This window comes from Tiliqua scincoides, chromosome 2 (assembly GCF_035046505.1).
Source record: "Tiliqua scincoides isolate rTilSci1 chromosome 2, rTilSci1.hap2, whole genome shotgun sequence".
Lineage (NCBI taxonomy): Eukaryota > Metazoa > Chordata > Lepidosauria > Squamata > Scincidae > Tiliqua > Tiliqua scincoides.
In genome coordinates, this window is record NC_089822.1 from 10,788,398 (window position 1) to 10,813,799 (window position 25,402).

Here is a 25,402-nt window from a genome sequence, read left to right on the forward strand (position 1 = left end):
AATGAAACAAAAGTGTCAGAAACAGTTTATAAAAATGGCACATTTATTGCTACAGAACGGTCATGTACATGACGGCATCGAATAACTACAGATGGGAAACAGGTAATGGCCTACAGCGAGCTGTGTTTTTCTTCTTGAAGGAACTCTAGCGCACAACCTGTTTGGACACTTCTACAAATCAGAAATACACCAAAAAACATGAAAAAAATTGAGGCACTCAGCCACACGTTGAAAACAAAGTGTAACTGTTTTATCTTTTTTTTTTCTTTTTGTCCCTTTTATCATTTTTCCCTTTTTTTCATTTTTTTTAACTGTTGTAACTATGTGTAGAGTCGCAAAAAACTTCCCCGCTGCGACCTACAACTAAAAAAAAAAAAGAAGCTACCGTACAATTTCATCTCAGTAACACATGGTAAAATAACATCTTTTAAATAGTAAAATAAAGTAACAAACTTTTACTCAGAATGATTCCAAAAATCTACAAAGAAGAAATATTCAGAATCTGACATTCCCCCCCCCTTGCAATATTCATGGTATAAAAGGATTGCTCCTGTGAAAAATAAGCCAAATATATTTTTTTATTTTTAAATTTAGGGTTTTCTTTTATCCTACTAGGGTGTACTACAGTCTATTTTATAGCAAAAAGGTCACTAGACAAACGAAGCTTTGTAACAAAAAGCCAGGCACTGATACATGGTAAATCTCTGCTTTTTTTTTTTCTCTTATCTTCACTTAGTTGCATCACAAGTAACAAGAATGAAAAAGGCCACAGTTCATATATTTTCACCATTACATAAGTCTATAATACTTGAAATGAGTATGGTCAAACCAGCACTGCACAAAGTGAATCAACTTCAAGTCCCATGAGAAAGAATATGGCGCTTTAAAAAAGGAAAGGAAACAAAACAAGAAGCCAAAAAGGTCTTGGTGCCCCATTACGTTGGAATTCATCGTATTCCATCTTTAAGATATCTTTTTTTTTCTCCTCACGTCAGTCAGTGGACTAAGTTTAATTTAATTGTGCTTTTTCTCCCCTGATGAATTCTCTTCATTCCTGGCAATGTACTGAATTGTTCGGTTTCCGGCACAGGTTGTATCGTGCCCATCAGACAGAAAGATGAAGCCTGCAAATTCTACCCCACTCCACCCCCTCCCCACCCCCCAAAAACAAAATTAACAAACAAAACAAATCGGAAGACTGCATCGGTACAAGTTGCATCACTGGTCGAACTGACAGTTGTTTTAAACATTAGTGTTCCTTGCAGCTACACATAAGACAAATGTAAAAAAAGTTCTAGATGAACAGATTTCCCTAATCAGCATATTCATAAATTACTTGAATGTGGAGGTGGATCACTCACTAAACATTTGATAGGTTTCCACAGAAGAGTTCGAGTACTGTTTGTTACGGCACAACACATGGCCCCCTTTAAGCACGAAAGTCAAGCCATCACCAGCTCTAATGAGTGACAGATACCACTGAAGACACCTGCTTGAAAATTAAGCAGCAGCAATGGCCAGGCAACTTCTCACTGTCTTTTTTTCTTATGGACAGAATCTGGAAAAATGTACAAACATAGAAACAAAACAAAGCCCAGTGCAACTGAAAATCTTCGTTTTCAAGTGTAAATTCCATTGTGGAACAATAAATCATCTCTGATATCATACGTACAAGATGAGCATTTTATTCATAACTAACCTTTTCCTGGCTGTATATCACCTGTGTACATTACCACCAATATCACTGTTTAAATCATGCTCTGCCCATTGCCATACATTGAAAGAGTGGTGATGAAGAATTCACCCTGATTGTGTGTGACAGGGTAGCTAATTGTGATCTTTTCGTATCTTTAAAAAGTGAAATAATTACATCAGCAAGGTGATTAATTAAAAAAATGCTTAGTTTGATTTGCATTTGCTCCCTATCTTATATTTTTGAAGATCATTACTAGATCTTCAAGATCATCATTACAAGATGAAAAAGTATAATTTATATTATGTTTTCTCATAATTCTATAGTAGAATATCAGATTTTAAAAACTGTTGTGGCCAACTGTCAATATAACACTGAGTGGGATTGCAATCCTATACCCTCTTTCCTGGAAGTAAGCCCTGTTGAAAACAATGGAACTTAATTCTGAGTAAACATGCACAGGACTTAACTGTGGGATGGATGAAATAATGACAGTATGGACAGAAGTGAACAGAAGCAATCTTACATTAATGTCAGCAGAAATGGAAATTATTTCCATTTAGCCTGTTTGGATTTGGGACATAAGCTCATCTTCTGAACATTCGCCCCAAAATATTGGAATTTGTAATTTTAATACTAAGCAATATTAATATGCTTGACACTTAAATAGAATCTGTCAGCCTATTGTGAATACCGGTATTTAAAAGAATTAGGATTATCACACCCATTTAATCAAAGTAAAGTCTGTTAAAAGTACAATATTTGTAATGAAATATTCATTTTCTTGTTCTGACTTAAACTAACATGGACTCTCCTCTATTGTGAATTTCTTCATCATGGTTTTAATCCACCTCCACATTTGAGAAACTTATTAACAAATAAAAGCATTTTAAGTTTACTGCTACTGAACATATTTACAATTTTCAACACGCACACACAGCTAATCAAAATGTTTATGGATATGCAGAAGGTGGTTCACATGGTAAACTATCATATTTGTTCTTTATGTTTTTTTTTCAGAAACATAAAATTCAGATTCTCGTATCTCACTATTCCATTTAAATGAGTTTTTTTTCAACCACACAATTAAAAAAAAAACAAAAAACTGATACAATGTATTAAAACACATAATAACAAGAGTCTACATGTAAAAATATAACTTTTACATACACAATTTCAAAATAATGATACGTTTGCCATTTTGTTGCATAAAATTTACAAATGTACTTTTTTCATTAACTGGCAAAACAGGAGAACAGATGGAACGTCTAGACCGTTTTCAATGGACTTATGGCATTTACTCAGTGCTGAGAGGTGGAAAATCTACTTGAACAGGGAGATTTCATTTAAAAATACATGCCAAGTTTGTGTGGCTGTAAAAAACAAAAACAGAAGCTGGAATTGGGAGACAAAAGGATGCTGACAAATTGGGAGTACTGTTTGTTAATTGTTCTATACACCAAAGTCCATCTTCAGAAGATTTGCTATGGATACTGGTTCAGTTGTGCCTGAAGCTAGTTATTGGATGAGGTGCTGTGCCGTGCCGTACTTTTGATCTATGCTTGCTATTTTATTTATGTTAAGTAAATCTTGATTCATACTGGCCAGAGAAATACTGTTCTACTTCCCCCTCCTCAAGAAAGTGCAACTAAATGCTTTAGAACTGGTAAGGCTTGTTCTAATGCTGCATGACAATTGGATATTGGCATTTTTTTTAATGAATGAAGGAAGAGGCAGCAAATAGTCTAACCGTTCAGTAATCCACTCAGAAATAACAAAAAAATCAAAATCTGTCACACAACCTGCATTTTTCCCATTTGAAATTCCTTCCCTCCCCCAGTCTGACCGTGTATTCTGAAATGCCTCACTGTATACTGAATTTAGGCTACACACATTAAGTTAACACTTCTACTGGTTTGTTAAATCACAGCCACTTTTGATTATGTTATGTTTTTGATGATATAAACATTGGAAGGCACAGTGGTAACATTGTAGCATTCTAACCTTGTACCTCTGAAAATCCCCAAAACAGGGTTTAATGGGAGCAACGTTGACGATCTGGACCAAAAGAACCAACAAAACCTGCTTGGACCAACTCTCAGCAAAGTTGCTTTCAGTTAATCTGCCCATGATGTGACTTGCTAAGTCCTGTATTCTCCCCCAGAGACTGAAGAAACAGCTCTCTACTTAGTTATGAATGAGAAGCAACATCATCAGGGTCAGCGTTTCATCCTGAACTGCCCCTCCAGCAACAGAGTTGGCACTACAGGTTACAATAAAGAACCAAAGGGGAGGGAGAGAGAAATAAGACAAAACATTCCTTATTTACAGTAAAATCTTTTTTTAAAAAAGTTAATCAGTACTTTTTTTTTTTTACAGGAGCAAAAAAGTCTGAAACAAATGAACAAAAGCTTACCATAGTCACTAATTTTAATATATATATATTTATATATATTTATATATATATATATAATGCGTGTGTATGTGTGTGTGTGTGTGTGTGTGTGTGTGTGTGTGTCATAGGTCTATAAGATCCATCTGTTCCTCCTACCCTAAGGAATGGCTAATGTTATCACTTCAGTTTTCATTAGGACATTTGCTGGTTTTGTAAATATGTGGGTAGCAATGCTTCCCTTTTTAATATCCAGTAAGTATAAACACTAGCTGACTAGTACACCAACGAAAACGTTCAGTTTTTTTCTTCAGAAGTACACTTTTCATTATTGCAAGTTTACAATTTTTAAATTAAATATTTTTTTTCAGACTTACAAATTAATTATATTTTTTTTTCCAAAAGAAGTTTAGGCACAATGCATTGTCCCACAGTGTGGAGAAGATTGCCATTAAAGTCTCTTGGCTGTGCATGTACAGCTCCTGACATACTGCTTGAAACATTCTAAATGATATGTTGAAAAGAGGCGTCCCTCAAGTTGCACTTTTCTTTTTTGTCTCAAAATCGGGAATGCTGAAATTTCTTGCGTCTGTGATTCATAACTACTCAGACTTGTCTTATTATATTACAAAAAAGGGGGTTAAGTGTTTATGTGGTTTAAGATAATACAGCTGTTAAGGAAGTGGTCTCTGGTTTACATGAAGAAAATGTGGCAACTTGAACCTGCAAGAGAAGAGAAAATCAGCTCAGTCAAAGTGAACAAATGCTTTATGATTGGCTGTTCGTGCAATATTTTGATGGAATAAAGTGCATCATAACCACATCGCAATGCCCTACTGTAGCAATGCAAGGTAGATTATTACTCCCATTTTATAGCTGTGGAAGTGATGTGCTCACATGTTGGGTGATTGGGGGCTCCCAGATCTGAGACGAACTCCCTTCCCTAAACCTACGGTTTTCAAACTCCCAGGGAGTTTGAAAGCCACAGTAAGTTCTTGCAGGGGCGGGGGGGGGGAGCACGAGCAGGGGCAAGGCAGTGGTGTGATCCCGCTCGGGGGGGCTGCAGGGGCTTGGGTACACTTATCAGAGCCTCCTGCAGCCTCCCGGGGGTGCAGGGAGCCCTCTGCAGCTGTCCGCAGGGCTCCCCGATGTTTCAGGAGTGAAAATGGAGCAATCATGCTTCACTTCTGGTTTTACAGATTACTCCACTTTCACTTCTGAAGCATCGGGGGCCCTGCGGACAGCCGCTCAGGGCTCCCCGCACCCCCAGGAGACTGCAGGAGGCTCTGGTAAGTGCACCCAAGCCCCTGCAGCCCCCTGAGCGGTGCGATCCTGGGGATCGCACCGCTGCCTTCCACCTGCCCCTGCTGCCTCCTCCCTGCCCCCGCCCCTTAAGGGGAAACAGGCCAGGGACCACAGGCTGGGGCATCGCGACGCCCCAGTCTGAAAAGCCCTGCCCTAAACTCTCAAACTATATGTGAGGTGGAATTACCCAACCTAATCATGCTGAATCCCTACAAAACGGGGAAGCTGAAAGAGGTGGTTGGGAAGGGAGACTGAATCCTTCCCCATTGGTGTTTTTCTCCTCCCAATCACCTTTTAAAATCACTTCTGTTCACTGAGCCCAACCAAGTGAGAGAGAAAAAAAGACAGCTAAATCAAAAGAAGTTTCAGGATGAAAAGTGTTGGCAAGGAAGATTTTCACTTCCCACTGCCCCTCACACATGTAGCAGGACATTCAATCTTAACACAAATCAGCTGCCATCATGTTTAGCTTGCTCTTCTTATAAATGTACAATTTCTTCTCTGCGAAAGGTGCTCAGTTCAAACACACAAGTTCGCTCACCACTTCAGAATGGAGGAGTGCTTGTTTAAAAGTACTCCACTGTTGAATCTCCCCACATGTGGAACTGTGTGTATCAAAGAGAGGACAGTTCCTAACACAGACACCCACCATGTGCATGGATATTTTGAAGCAGGGTATTTTCATAAAAGCAAATCCATCATGAGCTTTCTGTTCAGTCACACAGACAGTATTCTGTGGTATTCTCTGCTACCTGCAGCTGGACAAAGAGGCACCTTTTAAAGTGGTGCTCCTCTTATATTTAGCAGGAAGAGCTGTGCCTATTGATTCCAGTAGAGCATCTTTTCCAGGGATCATTTGCTGGTGTTTCTTTTGCGTCTTGTTTAAACTGTGAGCTCTTTCGGAATAGGGAACTATTTTATTTATTTTGTTCCGTAAACTGCTTTGTCAACATTTTCTGTTGAAAAATGGTACAGAAGTTCCCCTGCTCACAAACAGACAGGGTTCTGGGGTTTGTTTAGAAGTCAATTCGTTCAGAAGTCCAACATCACTATTATCAGCAGTGAATTTATGACTATTGCCCTGTGATGTCTCCACCCTCAGTTTGGCCAACCTGTTTGGCTTTAAAATTCCCAGTGTCAGTATCTGCCTCAATCAGTGAGATTGCTGACAGTTGCCCAGCTTGGTTTTGTGATACTTTGTTGCCCACCATCACCAGGCAAAGATGAGGAAAGCCCTAAGTAGCTGCAGTCCCTTGAGGCTTTCCCCAGTGCTCAAGGTCACATGTGTTGCAGACAACAGACATGTGGCCAAGCATATCTGCATCTTTGAACATTTGTATGTCAAATGTTCATAAGTAGGGGAACTTCTGTATATAAATCTTATTAATGACAGAGGCCTACACACATTTTTGCAATCTTGAAAGTTAGACCTATTCTTATACTAGGGCAGGGGTGCCCAAACCCCGGCCCGGGGGCCACTTGCGGCCCTTGGGGCCTTTCAATCAGGCCCTCGGGGAGCCTCCAGTCTCCAGTGAGCCTCTGGCCCTCCAAAGACTTGCTGGAGCCTGTGTTGGCCTCTCAGCACGAGAAAGACTGTTTGACCTCTCACTTGAGCTGTGGGACAAGGGCTCCCTCCACTACTTGCTGTTTCACGTCTGTGATGCAGCAGTGGCAGCGAAGGAAAGGCTGGCCTTGCTTTGTGCAAGGCCTTTTATAGGCCTTGAGCTACTGCAAGACCTTCATTCATTCACACAAGTTCCATCTCTAATATATTCACTTAAGTAAATTTATTCAATTTTTAAATTGTAAATTAATTCTTTTTTTTTTCCTGGCCCCCGACACAGTGTCAGAGAGATGATGTGGCCCTCCTGCCAAAATGTTTGGACACCCCTGCACTAGGGTATACTTGGGGTGCTGAATCCCAAAATGGCATGAATTGGTTTTGCCCAATTGGCTTTAGTTTCGAGGGTATGGCATAGCCACTTATATACTGATTGAAGCAGCTTCCTTGTGAGGAAGCCATAGTGTCAGTTTCCTCACAAGGAAGCTGCTTGAATCAGTATTCTGTACCCCCAAAACAAGAGCCATTTGGTAAAACCGATGCCATTTTGGGATTCAGCACCCCCAAAATATCCTACATTCATTCAAACATCCTTGGCAATTAAAAGTGGTTTTTTTTTGGTAGGTCTGTGTAATAATATTGTTGTTGTAAAGTGGTATATAAATATTCGTGATAACAATAATATCTGCTGCACACCTAAGCATATGAACTGGTTCTTGATCCAATATTATATTACAACTGCAGAGCCCCAATACATCATTCTAAACCTCCAATACTCCTGTTTTCTACCCCAGATTCCTTCAGAGAAGCTTGTTCTACAAAACAGCAAGTATATCAATACAAAATATTCATTTAAATCCCAATCAGGTCTTACTCATATTGTGGAATAAGATCAAGCAATTGTTGTTAAAATCATATTACGTCAACTTGCCTTTTTTGTTTTTTACATCTGTCCCATATGATTAGATGTGTCTCCCATCCCAGGGTGGGGTCCTGCCAAAGAAAGCGGAGGAGGGTCCGAAGATACTTTCTCTTCTTCCCTTCTTTTCAGACATGCTGCTTTAGGATTCAGATTCCTTTCTGTGCAATCAAAGTGAAAGGACACTTTAAGCATGTTAGAATTTAAAGCTCTTTGGACAGCTTTCTTTGTACTTCCTGCTAATGGCTTGGCATCCAGTAAGCCCCGTGCTGGCAGCTGTAGCCCATGGAACTAGCCATCAGCAGAGGTATGTTGGTGGCAGGGGAGGATCTGGACAATGGCAATCACAGGATCTAGAACACCCATCATAAGCCTGACATGTCCCCTGTGTCAGTTGAAATCTACTGCAGTGGTTCTCAAACTTTTAGCACCGGGACCCACTTTTAGCACCGGGACACACTTTTTAGAATGAGAATCTGTCAGGACCCAACGGAAGTGATGTCGTGACCGGAAGTGACATCATCAAGCAAGGAAATTTCTAACAATCTCAGGCTGTAATCCTACCCACACTTATCTAGAAGTAAGTCCCATTGACAATCAACATTAAAAGCATATAATAACTAATAATAATAACTCGGTATTTATATACCGCCTTTCTGGTCATCGGATTACTCCTCTGACTTTATTCAAGGCAGTTTACATAGGCAGGCGTTTCTAAATCCCTCGAGGGAATTTTTACAATCATTGAGGTTCTCTCTTTCAAGAACCAACAACATTTCAGAATGGATCTTCCTGGTTTGGTCTCACTTCTGGCCTCCAGTTCTCCCACGCAGGCTCACAAGCAGTTCCATCTCTCACATGGAGGGCAGCCAAGATGCTTCTTGCTCACACCAAGAGCAGGTGGAATCACTCAGCTGGGCTTGTCAGCTGCTTCAAGGTCTCACCATTCTCAGCCGTTCAGGGAGCTGCCGGTGTCCTCAAACTGGCGACCTTCTGATGTTATCTTCGGGCTAACGGAGGCTCTACCCTCTAGACCAGACCTCCTGCCCTAGACCAGACCTCCTGCCCTATATATATACATAGTATATATACATAGGATATATATAGGAGATACACACACACACACACACACACACACACACACACACACACAGGATATATACATAGTATCCTGTTCAAAGTACAGAACTGCAACATTTCTCCAAATGCAGTCACATACCATGGCGGCATTCAAGTCTAATATATTAAAAATAAAATATTGAAATGAATGGGGACCCACCTGAAATTGGCTCGCAACCCACTTAGTAGGTCCTGACCCATAGTTTGAGAAACACCAATCTACTGGCAGCAAAGGAGCTGGCATAGCTCCGAGTAGGCCCATAGGGGACCACGGAATGGCAGAGAATATAAGTAATAATTGTCTATTTACCTCTCCTAGCTAACCTGCTCCCCAGCCAATCCACAGGATGTGCGGAGGCTGCGTCCTCATCCCTGCCTTGTGCAGGCTGGCCCAAGATAGGATTGGGCCATAAATTCATCAACAAACCAATTTAAACTAGTCAGCTTAGATCCACTGAAGTCAATGACCACAGCCCAAAACAGTCATTATGTGCCTGCACACAGATAAATAGTTGACTTACCAGTGAGCTCTCAGAAGAGCAGAACTCAATTCACAATCTGCAGACCTCTAAAAAAAAAAGTGATCTGCTTGGCAGTCTGCCTTGCATCAAATGGCTTGCTACATGGAACAGCCACCACATGCTGGAAGTTTCAAGAAACCTTCACACAGCAACCATGTTACGGGAAAACTTCCTAGTTCTTCTTAAGCATAACTGCTCCAACAAATTTAAATGCACTGGCATCTCGTGTTTACAGTATGCAGTCACAAGGTCATTCCACAAAGTATCTTTTGATTGGGTCTACGGAATCCAATATTCTCTTGAAATATGGTGGGGGGAAAAGGGAGGTAATAATCACATCTAGGATGGCACCCACTAAAGGCAGACTCAAGCTGCAAAGACACCAAGGGTTAATGCCAGTACCAGGCTCCTGGAGACCCTGGAACAAAGCCCTGCATTGTTCCTTCTATGGTCCCTCCACTGGCCCCCTGACAACATAATGGACACTCTCAATGGCATTGGAGCTGAGTATTTAGGGGCTGGCTAGGCTAGGTGGGCCTTCTGATCTGTTTTGGATTCAGCCAGTGCCCAACCTGACTGATCCCTGATGCCCTCTCTGGATGTGCTGCAACACTCGCTTGACTGCCCTGTTTGCCTACAAGAGTTCATTCAAAGAACCCAAAGGAGGAAGTGGAAACCCTTGTCTGTGATTTTTAAGTCATGATTCCGAAGTTGGGTGTCACTGCTTTTCTCTCCAGAAGGAGAGTAGGGTTGTTGTCTACAATCTCTGGGTCATAAGGACAGTACAGTCTGACCTCAACATCTGCAGATTCAGCATCCATGGATTTGACTCACCGCGGATGAATTTTTTTAAAAGTGTGCAAAAACCTAGGGTTTCCCAGGTTCACATGGTAAAACTGTGCTGTTTCCAAGCCTTAGGGCTAAAATAGATTTAAAGATCCACTTCCAGGTCTCCCAGTGTTGCCCCAGAAAGCATCGATATAGAGCTATACTGCATTCACCCACTAGATGGGGTCTTGATGCCATCTATGGCCTTAGAGCAGGGGTTCTCAACCAGTAGTATGTATACCACTTGTGGTATGCCAGGCAGTGTGGTACACCAGGTGGAACGAGCAGCACCTGCTGCCTAGTAGAGAGACCAGGACAGGAGCTTCCAAAAGTGGTAGGAAGCTCGGCCCAGTGGGCAGAGCTCCAGCACATGGTTTTTACATGCTTGAAAAAGTCCTCCTGCCTGCCCTGATCTTCTTACCGCCAAAGGAAGCTCCCATCTTGGTCTCCGAACCTGGAAGTAACTGGCAATGATGTCATCACCAGTTACTCCTGGTGGTACTTCCACAGAGAGCAAGTGGTACATCAGGGGAGCAGTATTGAGATATGCTGCCTTAGAGGCTTTGGCTGAATCACCAAAGGTCAGTGCCAAAAAGGTATAGCCCAGTGCTATTCAAACAGGGGCGTCGTGATGCCCCAGCCTGAGGGCCCTGGTCTCTGCCCCCTTAAGGGGCGGGGGCAGCCTAGAGGCAGGGGCGATCCCCAGGGTCGCACCGCTCAGGGGGCTGCAGGGGCTTGGGTGCACTTACCCAAGCCTCCTGTAGCCTCCCCGGGGTGCGGGGAGCCCGGCGTGACTCCTGGCAGGGCTCCCCGCAGCAGGGAAAGTGGATGTGGAGCGATCGCATCCCCCTGCCCCTGCTGCCTCCTTCCCCCGCCCCTGCAAGGACTTACTGGCTCCCAAACTCTCCCAGAGAGTTTGAGAACAACTGGTATAGCCCTTTTTCTCAAACTGTGGGTCAGGACCCACTAGGTGCACCGCGAGCCAATTTCAGGTCGGTCCCCAATCATTTCAATATTTTATTTTTAGTATATTAGACTTGATGCCAACGTAGTATGTGACTGCATTTGGAGATAGCTGTACTACAATGTATATGCTTTTAACAATAATAGTCAATGGGGCTTACTCCTTTGTAAGTGTGGAAAGGATAGCAGCCTTGGATTGTGAAAATTTTTCCTGCTTGATGTCACTTCCAGTCGTGACATCACTTTCCAGTCAATGACATAACTTCTGGTCGGTCCCGACAGATTATCATTCTAAAAAGTGGGTCCTGGGCTAAAAAGTTTGAGAACCACTGGCATACAGGCTTTCGCTGTATGATGCTTACTATTGTATTCCTTTTTTGCAAAATCCATGCAGCCTGACACGGGACTCCTTCATTCTGTGCAGCTAAAGAGCCACCGCAGAATCAAGTAGCTACTTCCCTTATTTGGGGGAAGAGGACGAAGGTCCTCTTCCCCTGAGGAGCTGCCGGTGGCTGCCGGCATACTTAGGATACCGTGGCGGCTATTTTGGCACAGCGGCAGCTCAGGATTGGGCTGTCAGTCTGACTGCAGTGATACAACAAGATCCAGCTAATAAATATTAGTAAATCTGATAGGACATTAGGTAAAACTGGTATCTAACTGACCTCTGACTTGCTGCTCTAAGCTGAGGATAACAGCTACAGCTTGGTGTAAGATCAGAAGTTTGGTCTGGGGCTTGTCACTCTTCAGATGGAGCTGCACCATCCGGCCCAGCTCCTTGAAAGCCTCGTTGATGTCACGGACACGAAGCCTTTCACGGGCATTATTGGCCATTCTCCTTTCTTTCTCACGCTCTGCCTTTTGCTCCGGTGTTAGATCTTCATCATCATTATTGCTGAGAAGCAAACAGAACACGGAATTGTCTAATGGCGTAGAAAACACAACTGTTTCTACAACAGTTCACCTAAAACACTTTTTCAGGACACAGGAGCACAGCATTTTTTTCATTTGCACTGTATACAAAGAATCAGCACACCCTGCACAACTACACTTGCGATTGTCACATAGATAACAAAGGGCCCAATCCTAGCCAAATTTCCAGCACTGATGTAGCCTGAGGTAAGAAAACAATCATTACCTTACCTTGAGGAGGACTCCATGACTGACCCCTCCCCCACCCACTGCAGGATGCAGCGCAGACCCTGTTGGCATGGCTCATCAGTGCTGGAACACTGGCTAGGTGTGGGCCCCAAGTGACATGAACAACAGAGTTCACATTTTGCTTGAGTCTCAGATTTCGTACACCAGAATAGTTCCTTTTAAGGCCTGGTTCAGAATTTTTTACACCAGGCACAATCTGCCAGGACATTCTTCTACACCAGGGGTGCCCAAACCCCGGCCCTGGGGCCATTTGCGGCCCTCAAGGCCTCTCAGTGTGGCCCTCAGGGAGCCCCCAGTCTCCAATGAGCCTCTGGAGATTTGTTGGAGCCCACACTGGCCCGATGCAACTGCTCTCAGCGTGAGGGTGACTGTTTGACCTCTCACGTGAGCTGTGGGGTGAGGGCTCCCTCCACTGCTTGTTGTTTCACATCTGTGATGCAGTAGCGGCAGCAAAGGGAAGGCTGGCCTTGCTTTGTGCAAGTCCTTTTATAGGCCATGAGCTATTGCAAGACCTTCATTCATTCATGTAAGTTCATCTTTACTACATTCATTTATGTAAACTTATGTAAATTTATTCAAATTTTAAATGTAAATTAATTCTTTTTTTCCCCCTGGCCTGTGTTTGAGAGACAGTGTGGCCCTCCTGCCAAAAACTTTGGACACAACTTTGTTCTACACAAGCCCCACTGAAATGAATTTCATTCAAATAGGCTTGCACAGGAGACCTTCCCAGCAGACTGAGCTCAGGGGTGGCAACAGCATCCGAATATGTGCACAGATGAGTAAATGAAGGAATGAAGGATCCACAGCGGTATTTTGGCATCGCCGCATTCAAGCAAATGATATTAATTATATTCACCCAAATTTTGAACTACAACTGTTGTCACATCCTATATCCTATTCTATATTTTTTAGTGGGGCTCCCGATGCTTAACAAATTTTGGACCCTATCTTTACAGATTGTCTTTTGCATGGGTGTACCATGATTTACCGCTGCTTTGATGCTGATTTATTCTGATGCTGGCCTATAGACCCTCCAATGGAAAAACCCAGGAATTTATCTTGGCATCCCCATAATGGAGTATTTGCATGATTTAAACTATGATACGTTGAAGAAGGGCAGATACTCCTGCTAAAATGTAAGCCACGGAAGGGTGTAGAAAATTAAACACTGAGTTAACCCTGTACTTGGCTACCATGACTGCATTATAGAATTCAGTTTTGTAGTCTGCCTTGAGAAATATAAATTGTAAATGACAACACCCATAATAATACTGATTAAACTACTCTGTCCTTGTCCTTCCTCTGGCAACTTTGTCTATTTTTCTGGCAATCAGAAAAGACCATCACATAGCAGGTAAGATGTTTTTAGAGCTGGGTGGGGAATTTTGTTCCCGAGTAGCACAAATCTGTTGTATGAATTTTCACAATTATGGGGTTCTAGTAAGGTAAAAAAGTGCAGTTGAATCTTTCTCTGAGTGAATTAGAAGAAGTATCGAAAGTCATTTTCAGCACAATCAATAGGGGCAGGAAGAGTGTGCCACTGTCCGAAACAGTATGGGGCAGGGAGGCTTTCCTGGCATGTTGGCTCTTTGCCCATTCCCTGGGAGCGATAGGCCTGCAGCAAGGCGTCATACAGCAGAAAGGCGGAATATGTGTACACCAGATTGGTGGTGATGGTGAGGAGTCTCACCAGTTTAGACAGGCTGAGCAGCTTTATGTTCCCTTCTCCTGCTCTAAATTAACTGGTGGCTCTAGCCAATGCCACAGGCAGTGAAGGTATGCAGCTGTCATTGCTCCCCACCACTGCCCAGCAAGCCAGGGCCCAATGGGGAAGCTTACTGGCTGACTTGGGCCAGTAGTGACATTGTCCACCACTGCCATTTGACACTTTTTGAATGTGTACTCCTGTCCCCTGATGCTGGGTTGGGGCCAGAGCATCCAGAAGTTCTTAAATAGCATCAGCCTGCTGCTAGATGCTCCAAATTGTCTCCCTTTGGGCCCCAGGAGTAGCAAACTAAAGAGCCATTTTATAATTTCTACTGCTGTTGTTCTTCACCACAACTTTGAGGTCCTCAGTCACCATGGAAAAGACAGCCTCAATCTGTATGCTGAAGTCAAAGGAAATGTTCAAGAAACACAGTGTGTGCTGATACCCTGAACTTTAGTGTGCATCTTTGACCTTGAACCATCATCTACCTTGCTTCTAGACTTTCTTTTCCATGTAACCTTTTCATACTACTTTTCTTAGGCCAGTAAAATAAGGATTCCTTTTGGTCTCCTTTTATTTACCTTGACCACATTCTTGATCGTCTACCAAGGTGACAGGTTTTTTTTGACTAGCAGAAGCTCTGGTTTATCATGAGTCTACGATAACTTATTTTGAACAAATTTGCTTAATCTATACTCTCAGAGCAAACTCAGGTGAGTGAGTGCCTTTCTGAGAAATGGAGCCATATGCAGATAAAATTGTGATTTCCTGGTCTCCACCATATTCAGGGGACTACCTAGGTGCCTAGAAAGATACGTTTGTAAATTTAAAATACAAAAAAGAAAAAAGAAAAAAGATTAACAGCCCAGTTCTATTCTGGTTGCAGGCCCTGCGGTACAGTGGTGTCAAAGTGGCTGCCACGGAGTCCTGTGGGGGCACAAGAGGCAGCCAGATGTCTTCTCGGAATAAACATCAGTCCCCTTACCCCGTGTTGGTTTTGGGGCTACTTGGACCTGCAGCAGCTCCGTAGCTGGTGCAGATTCAATTAGCCCTAGGGCTTTCAGGAGGTGTGGGGATAGGATCCGGCAGCAGCCTCTCCTGCCCTTTCCACTCCTCTCCTCTCCTGGGTGTGAACTGTCCCGGGCCACCCTCCTGCACCCAGAGGCACCCCTCCACATCCTTGTTCTGCCCTCGCCCCACTGCCAGTGCTGCACCTATCTCATCTGGCAGCCGATTCCTCTCCCACTGGTGTGAGAAGCCAGTGCCTGCCTGCCTCAGCCCCAGTGGCAACTAATGCCGGGCAACTGCAAAGTGCTTTATGACACTTTTGTGACGGCCACTGCCTGGGCAGTGCACACATGAGCAGTGCTGCCTGGGCAAGCAGCATGTGAACAGTGCTGTCCAGGAATAGGATTGGACCCTAAGAAAATGCAAAACAGAGTAATGCAGACTAAGCACACTCAGTGGCCTCTCTGAGGCAAGGAACGTTGAAGTGGCAGCTGGAAATAAACAAGAGCAGAACACAGTGGAGGAAGTGAATTAAGCCTGCTCAAGTCCTTAACTGCCAGTGATGGGCATTAGGGTTGAGGAGATGTAACACTTTGATTCATTTATTTCTGACACAAAGCTCTATATCTAAGGGCAAAGGTCAAGGACAGACCAGTTTGTTCACTGTACAACAATATCCATGTTATTTGAGTGGCAGAGTCTGAGTAAAATATAAGCTGAATTTACCAAATTAAATCCAAAAATGAATTTTCATGAATGTTTTGCAATGTTGCTTAAGTAGAACATGAGGAGCAGATGTAAGATCCAGTGGCAATCCAAGGAAAATCAAACACACTATGACCATTGATGCCTGTGATCAAGGATCACTGGTCCACGTAAAGATACCAAGCCATTATTGGAATCAAGATGGGATGAAATCACTCCGCTCCTTCCAAAAGCTGGACAAAGGGCCTCAGATGGTACAAACAGACATAGCTCTGTTTAACCAATGACACTACATTGATTTATCCATTCACAGTTACATACATAAAGGCAGGAGGAAAAACATCTATTCCACTGGGCATAAACTGTTATAGAAATGGCATCTGTTTTAAGACACATTGGTTTACACACACAAATTTAAAGCAAAATTTCTCTGAATTGTATTGCTTCCAATAATTTACATTTCTCATTCACTGACATAAAATTTGGTTTCTTTGCTCAATTCCATCGTATCAAAGAAGTGTCCAGTCCTTTTAGAGTACACGCATCCAAACAGATACTCTTAGTACTACCAGAAAGGCCTGTCAGCTTCCTATTTGCTTGTGGGTTTTATCTGGCAGGAAAAAAACTCCAGAGTTTCTTCCTGGTCTGTTCACTTCATCAAAATCCAGTAAAGGAATTAAATGAAGCGACACTATTATATACTGTTACCTAGATCTTGACCTAGTAATTGATTTGATATCCTTCTTGTCATCCTCTAACTTCTTCTCCTCCGACGATTTGGCATCCTGAAGGTTTTCATCTCCTTCATCATCAGATTTGATTTCAGAACTCCCTGAAGATACACTTTGTCCTTGAAGTCCAGTTGGCATGCCTATCAGGGGAAAAAAAAAATGTAAATACATACATACATACATACATACATACATACATACATACATATATTGCTACCATCTTTCAGCAGCTTACCCAAAATAAAGTTGCTGCCCCTGGCTTCTTTCACTGCCTGCAGGCAGTAAGAAGACCGGAAGTTTTGGAAGGAAGAGAAGATATGCTACGCCAGAGTAATGTCATTCCAGCAATGGAGTGGAATTACTGGACAGAATTATTGGACAGAATTATTTTTTGTAAGCTGCCTTGGGGATCATTATGGATTGAAAGATGGGTGATTTATGGATTGCAAAATAAAAATCCAGCAAGTTAGCGACAATGAAAACCTGTGCTAAGCTGGTCAAGGCCCACCCAACTCTAACATCCTGATGACTCTAGGTCAGCCTTTCTCAACATCTATCCCTGCCATACCACTCTGCATGGTCCATCTACTGGAAGTACCATAGGAAGTAACTGAAGGTGATGTCTTTGGTAATAAGTCATTGCCAGTAATGATATCAACCTCTGTAAAGAGTCTAAGGGCAGACGGGAGGGCTTTTGTGTGCTCATGTAAAGCACACGCTGGAGCTCTCTCCGCCAAGCCAAGCCAAGCCTCCTATCTTGCTGCCAGGTGGCAGGGCTCTTGCAGGTCCTTTGAGTACCACCGGACACCACCTCAAGTACCACTGGTGGTACAATTACCACTGGTTGAGAATACTGCTCTAGATAATCATGTACTTACGTTCAGCTACAATGGATTCTCTTTAAAGAGTATTTATTTTATACATTACACTATGCCTTAACTCTTGGGCTCTGGGTAATGTAGAAAGAATTACTATTTTACATGAAAAAGATGGAACTGTCTCTGCTGGAGACAAAGGATAGTTCCCTTCCAGAGCACTGAAACCTTGTATGATGGAAACCTTGTTTCTGGCGGTGTATTTATTCTCTGCTGCTGCCCCCCCCCCAGCATCTTTGTCTCTGTTCAAATAGATTGCACAGGGTTTTGCAGTGCTTCAAAACCTGCAAAAAGAACCCGAGTGGAACAAAGGAAATGAGTTTTTCCATCGCGAGCAATGAGGAGATCTACCCTTTCATCTGCAATAGTCTTTACTATCTGGCTGCAGCCTTACTGGCATTGAGTTCAACAGGGCTCCAATTAGTTCTGTAACAGTGCTGCATGTATATTTATTAATGACACATTATTTCTGCAGAGCACAGAGAACACCGGGGGCATGACGACACGTAGCTGAATGCTCACAAATGTGGTGAGCTGTGTGCAGCAGGGAGAATATCTAACACTTCCAGCCTCTTTGTATAAGAGAACTCCAGATGCCTCTCAGCCAACTTCGGTGAGTTGTTTGTGTGACTGCATATCCTCCCTAGTCATTGGTTGGCAACCTTCAGTCTCGAAAGACGATGGTATAAGCCTACAACACCCGGTATTCCCAAGCGGTCTCCCATCCAAGTACTAACCAGGCCCAACCCTGCTTAGCTTCTGAGATCAGACAAGATTGGGCATGTGCAGGGTAACAGTAAGGTTAGTCATAATCACTGTTACAACTAGTAAGATGTTCCTGTAAGAGAAGTTTTATTTCAGAATTAATGGCTTGTTTTGACCAATTGTGGTACCAGTAAATGAGTGAAGGGCTCTTCCAGCTGAAATGGCTCAGCAACATCAAGACACATGCTCTACCGACGCTCACAGGGACCTTTTGACAGCATTTCACAAGAATTTGCCAACAGAGTTTTGCAGCACTAAGATATAGAATTAAACACACCGCTCAGAGTCCAGTGTTACTACACTCACCTCTGTACGGATCTTGAGGCGGGTTTAAGTCAGGAGACGTAGCAGACTGTACTGGCAGCTGTGGAACTGGGACCTGATTTGGCACAAGTGAATGGCTGCCACGGAGACCGACTGCATCTTCACGATGAGCCCCAACCTGAAGGAGGAGGGCACAGGGAAAAGCATTAGTGTGAACAGCAACTTCCAGAGATCGTGTGGGGAGATGCTAGAAAGAAATAAGGGTATTCAAAAATAACAGCAAGGTTCCCCGTAACTTTTCACTAGAGGGCGCCGAGGTACTGCTATAGGTGTATATTAAACGTATATGCAAAGATGGGGAACATTCAGTAAGAGGCTGTGCAGCACATTTAGTGACAAATATGGCAGAGGAGCTCAGGCAGGTAAAACGTCAAATTGTCTCTCCCAGGGTGCTGCAGTAGAGAGCACTGATTCGTACCCATCTGTCTTCTATCATGTCCGCCAACAGATCTGACAATTATCTTAATGCCCATATGCTTAATTGTGGGCTTCTCAATTCCCCCATTGCTATCAGAAATCCTGCAGGAATTTCAATTTGGCATCCGACTTTCATTTCAGGGGATAAGATTCTTGGGCCTGCCATTTCCCCCCTCCCTTTTATAATGCCAGCTAAGCCTCTGACAGTAGAAGCTACTGAAGTATCTGACATCCCCCCCCGCCCCAGTTTGGAACAAACATACTAATAAATAAAAAAAATCACCTGGCTTTCCAAAAACTAAAAGCCTAAACCCATTTCAAATCAATCTTCACTGTTATGTCATTAACCACCGAATTCCAGCTCCAAAGGGGCACCATTTCTTGCCAACACCATGACTCCGGCTAATATATCAATAACGGTTTTATTAAACACACCAGTAATGCCATCATTGTAAGCACGATAATGTCAGCATAATGGTGCTGTTGGCATAACTGATGGAACCAGCATAATGGAGACACCCACTTTTTTCTACATGTCACCCTGTTCAGAGCACCTGTAAATGAAATCTGTTACAGAATTAAATAAAGAGAACGACAAATCAAGACTTGGCTATTTCTGACACAATATAACCTTATTAATCTAAATGGCTTGGGAAACCACAGCAAATGCTTGACACATCAGGAATGCAGAATGCTTTAAGAATTTTTTGTTTATGGGAATGCTTTCATTATTCTTATTATTGGTACAACCAATTGGTACAACCAAAATCTACTAGCTGTTGAACAAAGATGAACCAATACAGCAGGGCACTGATCTAAATAAAGGCAGATTAGGCAAGGAAGGTGAGAGTAGGGAGGTAAAGGGGAAAGGGGAACCAGCTAGAGTGAAGAGAAATTAGTGTAGTAAAGGAGGCACTTGAATCAGTTAAAGTTTGAAAGCCAAATGTCAGGTGGAAGGTCATTCCACTGTTAGGAAAGCGGAAGAGGAAAGCAAACAGGATGGGAGCAAAGCCAGTTATCTTAGAGACAAAGGAGGTAATACACTAAACATGTACTTGTTCAACATTCAATTGAAAATTCAAACATCAAAGCTGCAGTTTGTCCCAGAAGGCTCCATTTGCTGCAGTGGCACTTGTGGAGCCAAATCACTTTGGAGTGTAATTTTTGGTGGGAAAAAGGCATAGGGGAAAAATGTCAGATCCCATATGCCAACATGCTGGGGTCCTAGATCAAATCACTCTCTCCTCACCTAGTCTTCTATTTTTAAATCAAAAAAACAAGGATGAGAAAGGCAATTATGTCTTTATGGTCGCATCTAGTTTGCCCATTAGACTGAACTTGGGAGATATGTGCCAATACAGTGAACAGTCGGGGGAGAACAATATAGAGAACGAAGAGAAGACAGAATGATGTCAAATCATAGTAATGTCTGCAAGGAGAGTCACAGTGCCGTGAAGCTGAGACAATGAAGGTTCTGTTGTCAGATCAGAAATTTCAAAGGTGGTAACTGCAAAGTTCTGCTAAGTAAGAAGGAGATCTAAAATGTACTGACCTGTTTTAAACCCCAAGCATACCCAGACTGGCTTAAAATAACACTTTTATTCTAGACATTGTTTTCTTAGAGATGGCTTTGTCCTAGTATTTCCCATGGATCTGTCAACTTTACACACAGTACAGTATCTCGGTTCTCTGACGGTATCATCCACAAATCAGTATTTGTGGAGATTAAGGAGAGGGAGGAATGTTTCTAATCAGCCATACAAGACAATACAGTCTAATTGTTGCCAGTAAGGCAAACCTGAAAGACAGATTAAAGAGGATTCTGTCAAAGAAGAATCAAGAGGGGAAAAAGGTGAAGGAGAAAAAAAAGTTCCAGCAGACACAATGAATTCAACCAAAAGCAAGTAACAATGACAGTTCTCTATTGTTTGAAAACTGTTTAATTTTAGGGTCATGTGTACTAACAGGTGTTTCATGCAACATTTCCCAGCCCAACATGACTGCTGGGGCTGAAGAAGAAATTTCAGAATGTTTTGAATTCCACAGAAAAAGAAGAAGAAAAAAAGACGTTATAAGGTCTAGAATGCAGACACAGAGTCCACATTTGGGGTTCTACAGCTGTGCAATAGACCTCAGCAACTAGTTCCCTTGTGCCCTCTCTGGTCTTTGAGTAGAGCTGCTTGGCCCCCCAGTTGCTACCTAGAGGCAAAAGAGGTGACAATAAAAAGCTGCAAAGACAGAGTTTGCTAACAGGTCATTTCAGGAGATGGAATTCAGTCCCCAACAAACCCCCCCCCCCAATAAGAAACAGGGCCTCCAGGAACACTGACATAAAAAGAACTTGAGCTCAATGGCAAAGAGATGGGGTTTAACAAATCTCAAAGATTCAACAGACTAGGATTGGTGTGAAAAATTAAAAAACTGCAGCTAACCCTATTTTGCCTGTGGACAATACAGTTCAGACAGTGAGTGCTCCAAACGAATATGTGTTCCTTCTTGGTGGAGTTATGAAATAATGATTTCATTTGGCTGTCACCTGATTATACTCTGGGTTTTTCTTATTTTTTTTTTAAGGAACACATTTCCATGACAATGGAGCACAGCTCTCCAGGCCAACATAAAGATGCTCCTATATTTTGACATACTTCTCATCACGTTTTAAAATCGCTACTAACCAAATTCCGAAATTTAGACAGAATGGGCATAAACCACCAAGAGAGGTGTTTAAGCAAGCCCTGCTGACAAGAATGTGCGGGGAACAAGATCACACCCGCAGTCATTTCTATTCGTCACATACAACAGAACTTTACAGAGAACCCTAAACATTTTTAACTACAGAGGAGAAAAGAACTATTGTTTTTGAATGACTAAGCAATTCCTCTGATTCCCTAATAGCTAGTGAACTGACGGTGGCCTAGAATTCCTAGGTTTGTTTATAGTGAGAAATTTCCCCAGGCAAACAGGAAAAAAAATCAAACTCAGTGCAAAAGATGTACATTTTGATCTAGCCAGAGTTAGATGGATCCCAGTACCACTCAAGTGCAAGACGATAGAGAAATGAGGAGCACAGATGTCATTCAGTTTTAGGTACACCCAGCCCACTGAAGCCAAAAATTCCAGTTGACTGCTACCGGGACCCATGCCTGAATGAAACTAGCAGCACAATCCCATGCATGTCCATGCACAAGTACGTCACATGGGATTAAATGGGGCTGACTCTCAGGAAATAACAACAACAACAACAACAGGTATTTATATACCGCCTTTCTTGGTCTTTATTCAAGACTTTATTCAAGGCGGTTTACATAGGCAGGCTTTATTTAAATCCCTTATTAAATACGGATTTTTACAATTTGAAAGAAAGTTCTTTCTTTCAAGAACCACTACATTCAGGTGTTTCATTCCGATCTGGCTTCACATTCTGGCCTCCATCCTCCCACGCTCAGAGCAGATGGAATAGCTCGGCTTCAGTTTGTCAGCTGCTTCAAGGTCACACGGTGCCGGTGGCCTCGAACTAGCGACCTTGTGGATGTTATCTTCAGGCAGACAGAGGCTCTACCCTCTAGACCAGACCTCCTGCCCAAATAATGCATAGGATTGCAGCCTAGATTGTGTTTGATCCCAGCTGAAGCGTTACATGCTGCATGTGTGTTTTGGGGAGGGAGGGGATTTATGAAAATTCAGGTTGAACAAGTTCTCTAATGAAAACGGTGTATTGCAGCAGGGTATTTGTTTACATTCTTTTGTCCTAAGAAATTTGTTGAATATGAACAAAATCAGGTTTGTCTGTTCATGCCATGAGAATGAGGAGTAATGACAGAAAAGTTAATAAAAAGTCAGACATTTCCCTTCCTCAGCACACATGTCACCTCACACATGTGCTCTCTGTTTTATTTCTTTATAGATTTATATCCTGCCTTTCCCCAAAAGGTACTCAAGGTGACTAACAATGGCAACAGTATAAGGAATATAAGACACAGAATAAAGCAAGAAGAACTACAAAAGTTAAAATTAAAAAGGAATAAAATATTCACCAACAAAATATTTACCAACAGATGACGTAAGAGCGGGGAACTGGTTTATTAGTAACACAGTGGTGAAAGATAGGATAGTTGTTGAGAATGTTTGAAACAACAGATTTTTGAACCATAAATAAGCAAATCCAAACAAATGCTGGATGTAAGAGGAGGGTCTTATTCATCAACCGGTCCAAAGCAAAATTTAGAATGTTCTGTTAAGCCGAGATTGCACCACATCTACAAGCTTTGAGTCAAATGCAGAAGACCTGCGGGGGCACTATCAGGCTACAGACCTCAAGGACTTCCAGACATTAAGAGCCCACTTAATCCTGATGTAATTCCAGCACAGTTTCGCACGACAGCACAAAAATATGGCAACACCAGCAGGTGTAAAAGGATTAATTGTGTCATATACTTTGGTTTTGTAAACTCTGCAAGTATAGGAAACTGCCTGAATCTGCAATCCTATTCACACTTAGAGTCCAATCCTGAGCTCGCCATGCTGACTTACTGCCCGTGCGCACCATTGCAAACATGCTGTAAAGCACGTGTATGAGGGTTAGCACCAGCTGAGTGCCAGACCTAGCCCAGCACAAGCCCAAACTGGGCCAGTGCCAGGGGGAGGCTGGCTGTCGCCTGGACCACCAGGGGGCAGAGAGGTGAGTGGGAGTGTGGGGGAAGTGGGGAGGAGGCATTCAGGGACAAGGGGAGGGAGCAGGGCGGAAGGAAGGTGCGACTGATGGAGCTTGGCAACACCGGACCCTGAGCCCCATGTTTGGTCACACTGCCCAACATGGGGCTCTCTGATTCTGTGGCTGCTCCACAGCCAATGCAGAATCAAGTACCCATTGCAGGGCTATATCCCATCCCCCAAGGAGCCAGCACAGGCTGCCCAGTTGCGCTCAGGATGCCGCAGCAGCCATTTTGGCACTCCAGGATTGGGTTGTTATCTGGGTGTAACTCCCATTTAAGCCATTTCTGTCCAACGTTGTGTATACGCCACAGTGTCCAAATGTGTACACCTGCAGGCTGGGCAAAAATAGGTTAACCTAGTGGGACTTACTTCTGAGTAGATATGCTTAGGATTGTGCTGTGACGCAGTCAAATTTTCAGTTCAGCTCAGTGGTACCTGCTTGGATTAGCAGTAATACTCCAGGTCTAAAATAGAAGAACGAAACCCTTTGCAGCCAAGTTTCCAGATATCCTTTCACTGGAAACATCCCTTGGGACCTTGTGCATGCAAACCATGTGCTTCTCCACTGAGCTACGGCCCTACTTTATTAGCCCACGGTTCTTCCTCCTTGTTGATAAATGTTTAATTAATAGGACACTCAGGCAAATAGTGTCCCTACAGGGGTCAAAAATATTCTAACAACACAAGTTTCTGTATGTGTACGCAGCAGTTAAATCTCTTTCAGTTCAATGGGACTTACTCCCAAGTGTGAATAGTAGCGTGGCCCTTAGAAACCCTTATTGACTTATTTGCATGCACTCAGCTCAAGTTATTTGGAATGGTAACTAAACATCTTTTCTGCTCAACTAGTTTTCTCAGCCTCAGACCAAAACAAAATATTACTTCTGCTCTACCAGATCAAGCCAAAAGGCACAACATGAACTATTGACAGTAGTAAATTCAGTTGTAAATTAGCCTCTCCCCACAAGGATGGACCCAGGCAACTTATTCATGGATATTTAAAAGGCTATTGTACTCATGTGGCCAAATAAACCATGAGGGAAGTTCTGCACGAGTAGTATGCTATATTATCACTGCATTAGGGCCCAATCCTGAAGAATGCTCACTGGCCCAGTGCCAGAACAGGCTTGGCATGAGCCCGCACTGGGCTGGCACCAGTCGGAGGTCAGCTGGCCACTACCTGGCGCTCCATGAGAAGTGCCAGGTGGCAGAGAGGTAAATCAGGGTGTGGGGGGAGGTGTTCCAGGGCAGGGGGAGGGCGGAAGGAAGACGTGGCGGGAGGTGGGAGGAGGTGGGACTGGCGAGCTCCGTAGGATCCAAAGCCCTGTCTCGGGCTTCTCGACCCAACATGGGACTGCTTTACTCTATGCCAGCAAAATAGCTGGTACAGAGATGAGTAGTCCCATTGTCATGCAACTTACTTTACTTGGGGGAAGGGAACAAATGTTCTCTTTCCCCGAGGTGGCTTCTGGAGCTGCCGCCGGCTGCCTGGCATACTCAGGATGCCACAGCAGCCATTTTGGCACAGCTGGATTCAGGATTGGGCTGCTAATCACAGGACAATCATGATCTCTGGAATCCTCCCAATCAAAATTGTCATCTAGTCTACATAGTGCAATGAATGCTCTTATCTGACTGGTGATGTATGCATAGCCAAAGGCTAAGAAGACCAAGCTAGAACTAAAAGCACA

General features: G+C 43.1%; 1 protein-coding gene across 21 annotated transcripts in view; it reads right to left on the bottom strand.

Annotated features, from left to right (window-relative positions):
- Nucleotides 1-25,402, bottom strand: part of TCF4 (transcription factor 4) — a 444,763-nt gene that overhangs the window by 902 nt on the left and 418,459 nt on the right. For 15 of the 21 annotated variants that reach the window (XM_066617927.1, XM_066617917.1, XM_066617924.1 and 12 more), the window contains 5 exons: nt 18,564-18,699; nt 16,595-16,757; nt 11,967-12,196; nt 7,883-8,031; nt 26-4,808 (listed from right to left, as the gene is read on the bottom strand). In XM_066617927.1, coding sequence (XP_066474024.1) covers nt 7,895-8,031; nt 11,967-12,196; nt 16,595-16,757; nt 18,564-18,699 — 666 coding nt within the window. In that variant the 3' untranslated portion in view covers nt 26-4,808; nt 7,883-7,894. Of the gene's footprint in view, nt 1-25; nt 4,809-7,882; nt 8,032-11,966; nt 12,197-16,594; nt 16,758-18,563; nt 18,700-25,402 lie in introns of those variants that run through there. The other 6 variants (XM_066617926.1, XM_066617925.1, XM_066617916.1 and 3 more) reach the window with 2 other exon arrangements.